The 12,643-nt window shown below is 37.2% G+C and overlaps 1 protein-coding gene across 1 annotated transcript in view; it reads right to left on the bottom strand.

Moving 5' to 3' along the window:
* SNX7 (sorting nexin 7) overlaps window positions 1-12,643 on the bottom strand; it is a 139,616-nt gene that overhangs the window by 67,869 nt on the left and 59,104 nt on the right. The window contains exons 2-4 of the mRNA XM_088443946.1: window positions 10,298-10,480; window positions 5,317-5,427; window positions 2,624-2,788 (exon numbers count right to left, since the gene is read on the bottom strand). Coding sequence (XP_088300072.1) covers window positions 2,624-2,788; window positions 5,317-5,427; window positions 10,298-10,480 — 459 coding nt within the window. The remainder of the gene's footprint in view (window positions 1-2,623; window positions 2,789-5,316; window positions 5,428-10,297; window positions 10,481-12,643) is intronic.

Here is a 12,643-nt window from a genome sequence, read left to right as displayed (position 1 = left end):
TTTATAAATTTTTTGCATTACTAAAAAAAAAAAAGCACAAATCAGCCATTTGACTCCATTTAAAACTTTTAGTAGTTTCCTTATGACCACTGACAGCTTTCTATACGGTCCTGCTAACAAAATTATTAATTTTGGGGGTCTAGGATGGTCTCACACAGCATTTGGCAATCAATTCGCAAACCATCGCTGCGAGTATAACAAATAGACATTTTGAATTGGTTTGGAGAATTCTCAAGTGCACGCATTTGTGCCAAGTCATGAAACAAATTTGCAATTTGCACCTAATTGGTTTGACCCCATGGACCAACAGCACTAACTGTTTAATAAATAAAAAAAAGTTGTACAAATATAGGACACCAGCAAAAAGCTAAATAGAAAAACAACACTCCTGGTTACATATGTAACGTTGACAGTTATTTTTACATAAAAATGTATACAAACCATATTAAATATGCAAAATTGTTAAGCTTAATACAATCATTTTTAACATATAATTGTAAGCAAGCACAAACTTAACACAAGAGGGTGCTTGTACCAGCTATAATTAAGTACACAAGTAGTTCCAAACAGAACAATGTAGCTTAATTAACAAGGACTCTGACTAATGGTAGCGCACATGACAGTGAAGATCTGCAAACTACACTTCAGAAATATTACTATCCAGAGTTAATCATCTATGGTTGCTCCAATTGTTGTTGTTATAATGATAACAGGATCTGAGCGGAGATGGCGGCATATAATTTATTTAATCTCATCGGTCCCCACTATATAGTGTCTATACCCATTTGTATATTGGCCAAACGGAACCGGACGAGATCCCGACAGGTAAGTATTTTTGACTATACCTAACCCTCTCTTCCCACTAACCCTAACCCTTCTTTATGGGAATAACCATTGTAACTGTTCTATAACCTATGGAAAACAGGTACCTAATTTCAAATGATACAAACACTCTTCTGTGGTGCAAGTGCTTGTTTACACATACATTTTCATATCCCACGTTTTGTTGTATTAATTTCAATAATATATCAATTTAAATAAACATTTTGATCTTTTGGACACTTAATCCAGATTTATATGTACACCAAGTGCTACTACAATTTAAGTGAGTTCAGGATTTTAAAGATGCATCTTGTTGTCAGTACCGTAACAAGGCTCCGGATCGCCCGCCAACATTGGAAAGTGCAGCACGCCCGAAGCATCCTCAGGAGGCTCTGAACAGCTGTACAGATGGCCGAGCATCCAGGCATCCTGCTAGCCAGAAGCAAGGGACATGGGGCAGCGACGGTGCAGCCCGCAGAGCCCTGTGCAGCGGCACCGCTCGCAAACTCCTGGATACGGCCCTGCTTCTTGTTATAAAACACTCTCTTTCATTTTGATGTCCCAGTTTTGGGAAAGAACAAATTGTAGCCAATCAATTCATATAGATTGCACAGTATTTGTGGGGTTGAGTGTGCTGATCATGTGGGCAATGACCTCATCAAGGTATGAGAGGACAAAGTAAATGGAATGGAGGCAAGCAAAGGCTACAGGCAAAATTAGATGGTGGAAAGAATAGGGTGAACCAGCAGCCCAGAGTAGTGATGGAAGATCCTGCCAAACTCTTGCAGCAGGACCATTTCATCAAACATTTAACTTAATATCTCTCATTGTTCATTTGCTGCATTTTGTAAGGTTAACTTTCTAGGGTTAATAAAACTAAACTGAAATGTATAAGCATGATAACTTATGCTTTAATGGGGGATTGGACTGCACTAAGAATACTGATAGTAAAAACAATTATGATGAACTAGTTATCTTCTTAGTGCTTAAAATGAGCACCGGTATTTGCTTTTTCCAACAAGGCACTACGTCTCAACATGGTTGCACCCCTTATTATGCTTAAAATTAGGGATTGCAGTCCAAGCCCCCACCTCTCCCCTTTCCTCTGCCCTTAGGTTATTTTAATTAGTACAGGCCCATGCACTGCTGTCTACATATCAGAATGGGCACTATTATGGTAAGTCCTTGATACATTGACATAATGTGTTAGTATTACGGATGTTAGGGACCCATCTGATTTGGGTCACCTTGATGTGGTAGATGAGCATGCCGTTCCGGCCAAACATGTACTAAATACCTAATTTATACTCAATGTTAAATTGTACAGATTATCATAATTCTACAGTATTCTTAGTGCTTACAGTGTGCATCTGCATTTTCTTTTCTTGTATAACGAAGGATTAAAATATTAAGTTTCTCTTATTCTAGCCAACACAGAATACATAGTCTATCCTAATCCTATAATTTTAAAATACAATCAACTCTTTATCATATCAGTTTATAATGGAGAACAAAACTGATATCACAGCAAGGTGAGCATTATGAAAAGGATGGCATATAAGTGAATAGTGCATCGTTATGCAGAAAATATGCCTGGTTATAAAAATAGAATGGAGTTATAATGAGGGATAAATATATGTACTGTGTATACTAACAGCAAAAGAATTTAAAGCCCACTTTTATATTTCTTGGAAAGAAGTGATTAATGTTTAAAAATGATAAAGGAAGCCACTTATGCAGATCCATTAAAGGAATAAACATTAAGGCTAAAGGAGTTTTAAAACTATTACAGAGTTCTTACCCATGCTTGAGCTGTAAGGAAAATCTTGAAATCTTCATTAAAAGTTAATGTTGGATGATCAGCTATTCTATTCAAAAATGTATGTAATGCTTTTCGTCGAGTCTCAATGAAATCGTCATTAAATCGCTCCACCATTCCTTTAACTATAAACTTCTCTGGTAATGGCTTGGTAGGAAGAAAAAAAAATTACAGAAGTTAATAAGACGGGCAATTTAATGTATATATTATTCTACTGTACTCTTTTTGGATGTAGAAGTGCTTCTAAAGACACTGAATGCCATCTGTGGAAATCCATTCTCTGGAATATCAACATACTGAGAATTGGCATGACTGACGGGCAAATTAAAAAACAGATTTTTTACGACCACATCCTTGAATATTATTATTATTTTTTTTTTTTTACTTTTTTAATTAAGGTGAATCATCCACTTTCACACTGTGAAAGAATTCATTTTGTTAATTGGACCAGTATGCAACCTATAAAATTGTAAGAAAGTGTCTACACTGAGGGCATGTCTGACTAATATTTATGAGACTTGAATTATATACTCATAGCATAAAACAGTGTTTCCAAAATCCAGTCCTCGGGGACCCCTAACTTTGCATGTTTTACAGATCCCCTAGCTGGTGCACAGGTGTAGTCATTACCAGTTGACACATTGTAAAAGATCCACAGGTTGAGCTAATTATTCAATTGCGATACTGAAGAGATCTGTAAAACATGCAATTTTGGGGGGTCCCTGGGGACTGCAGTTGGGAAACACTGGTCTAGAAGCTCAGCCTACAAAATTCATCTCACGCTGTGTATAGGAAAATCGGTCCACTTTCCCCCATATGCAGTAATGAAACACAGGCAAACACTGTATTGTACAGCACTTTAAATCAACTACAGATCTCTGAAATAACGTTTTCATATTTTGGACTACCCATATTATTCCTATATATTTCATGCATTCAATTCAAGACAATTGAAACTAGCAAAAAGCTGCTGCTTTGAAAAGATTAATTGATTGCAAAGCATTTTAGGGAAAAGGAAAAATATTATGTGTGTGTGTCTATATAGATATACACACACTTATACCAATGTGTGCTCATACACCTAAGGGTATATTTACTAAAGGGCGATTTTAACAGACTTTAAATCCATCAAAATCGATGTTGGATTTCTGGGGCTTAATCACACATTTACTAACAGACATTTTTAATTTATTTACTACGTATTAGTAAATGCGTGCTTAGCTTCAGAAACCCAACATCAATGTTAATCGATTTTAAATTGACTAAAATCGACCTTTAGTAAATATACCCCCTAGCCTCAATACGCCTAACAGCTCAAACTACCGTAGCGAATGAGCCGCGAAAACAATTGAATTCTGACCAAAGTGTACTACAGACACATTTCAAAAATGATAGTTAGAAGCTGATTTGCTGGACCTTTATCTCTCTCCAAGGCTTAGTAAAATTCCCTCTTTATATCGCTCTCTCAAAAGCTTGATACATCTTCACACCTGTGAGAAGACAGATCTGTGTGAAAACGGTTATGAACCAGCCACACACAAACAAAAAAAAAGTATAATATTAAAGTTGATAAACAGAGTTTTTCTATCTCCATTATCAAATTTACAGCTCAATCAGTTTAGTTGGAAATACATTTTTATTAATTCAGTTTCTATATTACATTGTTTCGTGTACCTCTTTTAATAGCATATAGGTATACATTTTTTAAGTCCATTAAAAAGAGAAAAAGTACAAATAAAAATATTATCCTCAAGATAAGCAGAGTAAAACATTACCAAATATTTAAATTCAAGGTGTGATGTGGCTTTAAATACAAGCTGTATATTTTTGATTTATTTATGTGGAGTTTATACAGTTGGTACCCACAATAGGTTTTGGGATAGTCAAGTTGAGTCTGAGGGCATACTATCACTATGAACTTATTGGAGGAAGGATATTCACAAACTTTGCAGAATAATTTGTTGTTTGCAGGTTGATCCCTGTACAATGTTTTGGAGAAATGTTTAATAATTGCTTTGCTTGGAACTTATTGTGGGTTTCTGTTTGTGCCTTTTATTAGTTGTATAGAATAGGATGCTCTCTGGGCTTTAAGTTTAGTAACATGGTGTAGGCTTGGTTACTTTTTGTCATAGAACACGATTATTCAGCAGAGTGTTTTTAATTTTTTAGTAAATTATTAAGTTATTCTTAATGTTATTTATATATACAAGTTAGAAACCTCTTCAATGTCTTTTTGTGGTCTATTACGCTGAGCCGTTGTAATCGATCTTTCCATTAACCAAGTCATTTGTTAGTCACATTGTTGGGGATTTTGGTATGGTTTTGTAAAAATATAAGCATAATAATCAACAAGGGTTTCTGTATCCGTCATCTGAAACATGTCTGATTTTTCTAAAGTATAAATTTTGCCTCTCGGAGACACTGCTACTTGGGGAGACTTTGAGTAGATGCGAACAGGAACATGTGTCAAATAAACATAGTTCTTTTATGTATTTATTGACTATTTTTAGCTGGTTTGTAAGGGTGATTTAGCAGATGTAAAAGATCAGCCTCGGTTAAGTAACTGTATGGTCGTCTCCACTTGCCCAGGCCAGAATCCCGCACACCTTACCTTATGACGTGTGAAGACATATGTGTTGCAGAAGTTGCTAAAGAAGTTAATAATGATAACTTACAGGAATTATTAAAGTTGGATGTGCATCTTCAAGTCTGCTCTTCAACCACAGGAAATCTTGATATCGTCTCCTCACTTCAAACTCACTGGAATCAAACTCACTGCGAGTTGTCTGAAAGAAGACGACCAATACAAGAAAGTGTATGTATGTGTGTGTGTATATATATATATATATATATATATATATATATATATATATATGTATATATATATATATATATATATATATATATAATTATTTTTTTTTAACCTTATATTGTAAATTACAAAGATAGACTGTAAGACTAGAGATAATACATGTCTGAGCAGCAAAATGGCAGTATGAGATTTATATTTTGTGCGTGCAAAGCAATGCTGGCATGATCTTGCAAAATCAATACAGTTACTGTAAGCACAATGTATAATATTAGGAAAGAAGCTTTAAACACAAAATGGCACATTTTTCAAAAGAGATATATATATATATATATATCTCAAAGCCAGATCTGCGCAACAGAGGTCCTTCATGTAATATCCAAACTTTTAAAAGTTGCTTAGATGTAGTGCCATTCTATTCTAACTCCTTGCCAGTGGAGTTAATATGGAGTTCTGAAACAGGTAGGCACAGAAGAGCGCATTCGGAAATCATAAGAGAAGATCTTTTTCACTTATATATATGCTCACATACATCGAGGTTTTAGAAGGCAAACATAGCATTCAATGGTCACCCAACAGATGGTAGTAGCTCAGGGAAACAGACCACTTCAACGGATATACTACTCTACATCCATATTCAGGCAGGAGATTAAAGATTGGATGGCCTCTGACATGAAGCACAAGCCATGTGGTATATGTGGTTTTTTTTGCCCCTGTGGCCCACTCTACATTGGAAAGACGGACTGCCAATTTAAGATCAGAATGGCACAGCACCGTTCGGCCATAAGGGCTGCTTTACAGTCGGGCACCAGTGAACAACCGGTGGCCTGACATTTTGCCTTGTTTCATCATAGTATGGCAACCTTAAATTATAAAATCACCAATCATGTGCCAGTCTCCCTACGTGGTGGAGATAGGGCTAAGAAACTGTTACAGCTTGAATCCAGATGGATTTTCCATCTGGATTCGCTGGCACCACAGGGTTTAAACAAGTCCCTAGCCTTGATTAATTGTATCTAATATTTGCCCAGGGATTTATGTGCAACTTGTAGAATAGTATCCCCAGTACTTAAATATGAACAGGTGGTACAGCCCAGACACTTATAACAACCATTCTTACGGCTCAAAAAGTTTTTAGGTTTATCTTTAGCAAAACCCATGAAATATGTTTCAACAACCAGGTCTTTAACGTTTCTGTCCCTAGTATAGCTGGGAATCAGCCTGGTCCAATGCAAACATTTAAGATCTGGGTCTGAAGTAACAATTTGCCACAGACTCTTGTCCTTGTTCTTTGTATATTTACTTTTGGTGTCATATTCATTAACCCAAGGAAGCATTTTTTGGTATCTTTAGCCTGTTTAGGAGATAATAACTGCTTCCCATCAATTAACATTGCCTTAGCTTTAGCTAAAACTTTTAATAGATTCCCTCTCTCCACGAATTTTGACACCATTAAATTACTGTTTCTCTGCCTCATTTTTGTCACTATTACTCCTACACCTGTGTATAAATTGTGAGTAGGGTAAACCTCTGACAGCCGCTATAGGATGGAAACTATTAAAATGCAATAACATATAGTGATCTGTGGGTTTCAAATACAACGTGGTACCTATGTCCCCATCATTTAATATAATCAAAACATCAATAAAGCCTCTGGCTGCATTACCATATATAACATGCTAGCAGCTGCCATAGCATATTCATCTGCAGCTGAATCACCCCCTATGTTCTGCAGTCATTTCTGAAACTCAAGTCATTTTAGAAGCAATACTGATTTCTGTTCTAAGGGTCAGCCTGCTACTGACATACCACATTCCAAACAGTATGAGAATACGCCTGCCTGCACTGTCATTTACTCCTAATTTTATATAATTATCCAGGTTATAGGCGAGGACAGTGTACAAAAAAAATGATGGCTGCAGGTGGAGGAAAACAGGATGGACCTTAATTTCTCATGTCTCTACTCTGTTACTTAAATAGCCATGTGCACTGCCCCAGTATCACTGCTTATAAAACAATGACCTCTTAGTGAGCATCCTTCACTCTTTTGTTCAACTACAAATAGATAGAATGGAGGTTAAAGACATTAAAAATAAAGCCAAAGCACCAAGCCTAAAATTGTACGGTAAACATTGTGCCAGCTGAAAATGCTTTTATGTGGGAAGTACACTGACAAAGCTGAAAACCAAGCGGGAGAGAATGTCATTAAATCAGGTATGGTTATTCTACTAAAGAAAGAAAAAAAGGGACTTTCAACACTTGTGTATAGTGCATAATAGGAGAGCTAAACTTCTGCAGAATATAAATTACATTGGGAGGACATTTAATTAAAGAAGTATCGAAAAAAAATTAAACAGTGTATTTATTTGATGAACACAGTTGGACTTGGACTGAAATAGCTATAGATTATTTTATTACTGACGATTTTTTATAGATCGTCAGTACATAAATTACTTGATAAATATCTGCAGATATTAAATACATGGATAATTTTAGTTAATTGCTAATTTCTTAGAGAACACAATCAGAAATATATTATTTATAGTTATTATTATTTTTAATAATAATAATAATTATTATTATTATTATTATTAACAGCAGTAATTTATATAGCACCAAAATATCCTGCTGCGCTTTACAACTGTGAACAAAACAGTAATAAAAGTACAAATGGTAGTAACAGACCGACAACGTGGTAAGAGGGCCCTGCTCGCAAGCTTACAATCTATAGGGAAAAGCCATGGCATTTTCATTTTGTGAACTTGTCATTGAAAGCAGATAATATTATTGTATGTTACTTATTGTCATTTAATGGAGATCAGCATTTTGTGGGAATTTGTTTTATGTAAATAAGTTTTGCTTCTATACATCTTATTTCCAGAAATCCTGCAAAATGCAAGACTTAGAGAACAAAAGCTATGTATGGACTTTTTTAATATTTAAAAAGAGACAATAACCTCCAAAATGACTTCTGTTTCATTATACCTAGCGCATTGGAACATATAAGATGGACATGGTTTAATTAGATCTCTCTCTGCGAGTTAGAAGCTTACTTAGGGCTTGGGTCAGCTACCGCTTTACCTGCTCCCCAATAAATGTTACTCCTTTCCTTTACAGACCTGTCTTCTCGCAGTATCTTGATCGTATGTCTAATGCTCTTCACAATTCCGAGTGATGCTTATGGGGAAGATAAGCTGGTTCCTGACAGATCTCTTGCACCTAGCATGGGGCTGTCCGGATACTAAATGAGAACCGTTGTGGCAGCTGGTGTAAAATGAATGGCTGTCATGGTTTCCATTCGCAGGACCAAATACCCCCGCATTAGCCCTATGGATTCTCACATCAGCATAAGGTAGTAAATCGGGGATATCCACCACTACAGCCACTTTGGTCGTGACTCAGAATGAGTCTGTACTCATTAATGTCACATTTACTACTTGCCATTAGGCACACATCAAGCAACTGGAATGCTGGGGGATTGGTTGGGTGTTAATGGATTCTATAGAAGAGAAAGCAAAACAATGGAACTGTACTAAATGGTAAGCTATGCAAGTAATCTTACTAGTACTATCACAGCACTGCTTTCAAATCTTATCGCAAAAATCGTTGACTTAATATTTAAGTTAGATAAGCAGAAACTGAAAATAATAATAACAAAAAGGATTAGCATTATTTTAATTAGGTTCTTATCTATGGGGATTTCAAGGATGAAATCTGTGCCTCTGACAATGTAAAAGTGTGCTTTCACATTTTAAGCTACCTTAATTAGTTTCCTTTTACTGAAGCTTGACATCAATCAAATGCATTCATCCAGCAATTAAGGGGAAGTTGTGTACTTGAGAATGGGTGCTGGTTCAACCTACACTTACCTTGCATCTGTTGTATGAAACCAATGTTCCAGTTTAGCTTCATTTAAGTTGTAGCATTGAAAGTTGGACTTTGAGGAAAGAGTGCAGAGACCAGGTACAAGAAAGACATCATCTATGGACTGTGGTGTGCCATAAACCCACCTGTCATCCTAGGACTGTACACAACTCATTGCATGTGGGTTGGGCAAGACAAATAAAACTACAGGAAAGGAAGGGTTGGGTAGATGCAACATAACCTGCTGTAAAAGTCCAGATAAGATAACTAAGTAACTTAACATAAGAAAGGGTACATTAGGTAATGGCTAGTTTTTCGGCAAAAGGAAGAGGTGATCAATTAGCATAATATAAAGGTCCATGATGATACAAAAATAAATGCAGTGTCCCACCTCACATACACTATGTAAATATGAAGTGAATACAGAATCTACCAAAATACTGTGGCCCTAGGCCTGCATTTTGTCTAGTAAATAAACAAGCATTTCAAATGACCTTCTAAAGAGTGTGTCATCCTATGGATACCAAATCCTCTTTATCTACTGGTCTATCCAAGAGGCATGTAGTGTACGACCTTCTACAGGGGCTCTGCCATTATTTCAGAGCAGGACCACTGCACACCTGTGCAAGAAGCAGCTTTAGCTCTCGTATACTCAATCCATCCAAATCTATTTAACAGTGTAGAAGGACTCTATTAAGCTCTGTTGAACTTGACTAGATATAATGAGTCCTGCCAAGTCCTAATCATAGGAATCTATAGGTTACGCAGAGGAAGTGCAAGAAAGCTTTCGGTCTTGAATATTTGCCATAATTAAATCCCAGGAATCACGACATGTCCCCAAACACACAAATGCTGACAATAAAAATTGATTATTCCAGATTTTTTGTAACCAGTTTGTACAATGCACTAATAAGAAATACACATCTCACAAATTCATTTACACAGTTGGATAGAAAAATGATTGACTTAAAGCCCATACTGACCTTCGTTGCAATCCTGTAGGTAATAAAGGTTTCTATTGCAGTTATGTGACTTTCTGGTTCATCAACAGTAATGAAGAGGTCCTTGACATCAGGTTCATCTTCAAATTTAATCTGATTTATCATAGACAATGGAGAAGCCAACATCAAAGGACTAAATGAATTCCCATCATTCAGTGTTGCATCCTATGGGGCACAAAACAAATCCACAAGTTAGGAAAGAGCTTATATTCATAACATGTATGATATACATACAAATGCTACAATGTATTGGAAAGTAAAATACTCAAATATCTCACTGTATGTTTTTATAAGATGTGATTTAATGACACCACATGCAAAATATTTATGTTGTCTAATAAAAAATAGACACTTGAATTAACAAATATGTGGCTTGCAAAATGATCATTAATTTTCCTTTAATTTTTGGTGAGACTAGAGTATGGAACATATAGGACACAATAAATAAATCATGTCTGTGACCGAGATAATCCTCACCCAAATATGCAATGCCACACAAAAAGCCTGGGGCTCTGCTCATCCACGGATGGAAAAAGCATACACGACGCAACTTTTAATAGATCATATAAGAAGTCATAGATTGTCTTACATGTACAAATATACAAGATAAGAACCTACATTTATCATTTTAAAGGTAGGTATACAACTGAACATTGTAACAAACAATGCAACAGCTTACAATCATACGATCCCACAACACACAATTTTGAGAACCCCCCCGGGGGGGGTCTGACTGGGCCTTTCTCATGGCATCACCACTTAATTCACATAGAATACTTTTATCACTTCTCTATTTGTTTGTACATTATTTATGTCATTTTAATTCTTTATCATTTCATTAACACTTATTGATTTATCTTACACATCTTTTCTCTATACTTCACTATCACCTTTTTCCCTTTTGCGTGTGATGCCCTAGGGATGGCCCTTGGCTGGAATTTTTTTGGGGTGCCTTGCTTCTCGGACGTGAGCCCCTTAATGTTAGGGACGCCAGTATAGAGGAGCCTTGACGATTGGCCTGGCGCTTATTGATATATTTGCAAATGTGTGTAACTAATACCTCTAATCTCTATTATCATGTAGGATTTAAGTATTGTTTTTGCTGCAGTGTGCTGGGGGGCAAATCTCTTTTTTTCTGTGTTCAGTGTAAACCCCGCCCTTTACAAGCACCTGTGTTATGCAATTAAGCTGATCTGAGCAACTACCATTTTTTTTTGCAAGTACTTTTTGTTATCAACTGTTCTCATTTCCTGAGCTCCATAAGCTGATATTTAATTTAGCACAGGGCTCGACAAATCCGGGTCACCAGGTCGCCATGGCGACTAAGATTTTAGACCTGGCGACTGGGTTTTGCAAGGGTAACCCCCCCCTCGCCGCAGGGAAGCTCAATTTGCGGGGCGCCTGCTGAAATTTTACCTGGGTGCCCGACTCCACGCAGCAGCAGCCGGAGCTCACTCCTGAGCCCCGGCGTCCAGCTACCCCCATGGGCACTATGGGAGAGACGTCATGACGTCTCTTCCATAGTAAGGAGGAGCGGCGGATGGCAGCGGATGCAGGATCGGGACTTAGGTAAGTATTCAGTTTATTTTTTTTGTGTGTTCGCTCGGCACTATCACAGGGGGCTTACTACTGGGGGCACTATTACAAGGGGCTTACTACTGGGGGCACTTTTACAAGGGGCTTACTACTGGGGTCGCTTATTACTGGGGATACTATCACAGGGGGCTTACTACTGGGGGCACTATTACAAGGGGCTTATTACTGGGGCACTATCACAGGGGGCTTACTACTGGGGCACTATCACAGGGGGCTTACTACTGGGGGCACTATTACAGGGGCTGGTATGGGCATGTTGCAGAATCTGATGACCACTAAAGAGGCATGTGTGGTGATTTGATTGTATGTGGGGAGGTACTGGGCACTGAAAGCTTTCATATATTTTGGTAACGGACGATGGTTTGGCTCCTAAACTTTTAAGATGGCTCCTAGATTTTACAAAAAATTGTCGAGCCCTGATTTATCAAATGTGAAAAAAAGTATGTAACAATCAAATGCTGGAGATACCAAATGACAAAGAGTTGTAGCTCCAAGGTAAGCCGAGACAGGGTCATATAGGACCTACCTGTGTCCCAGGAATGAAATGTCCCTGGAACCCTTATAAAATGTTGGCGGCTGTGTAAGAAACAAGAATACACTGGGACTGAGTTTCCAACTGCTTGACTAAAGCTGGGTACACACCCAGTGCAGTATATAGTTCCAACATGGATCAGAACTAAATATCGTGCACATCATATAGTGTGTACACCCGATTTGCTCGGCAGATGGGAC

Source organism: Taudactylus pleione, unplaced genomic scaffold, assembly GCF_031769625.1.
Source record: "Taudactylus pleione unplaced genomic scaffold, aTauple2 ptg000341l, whole genome shotgun sequence".
NCBI classification, from domain to species: Eukaryota; Metazoa; Chordata; class Amphibia; order Anura; family Myobatrachidae; genus Taudactylus; species Taudactylus pleione.
The sequence above is the reverse complement of the archived record's forward strand: the minus strand, read 5'-3'. Positions and strand labels throughout refer to the sequence as shown.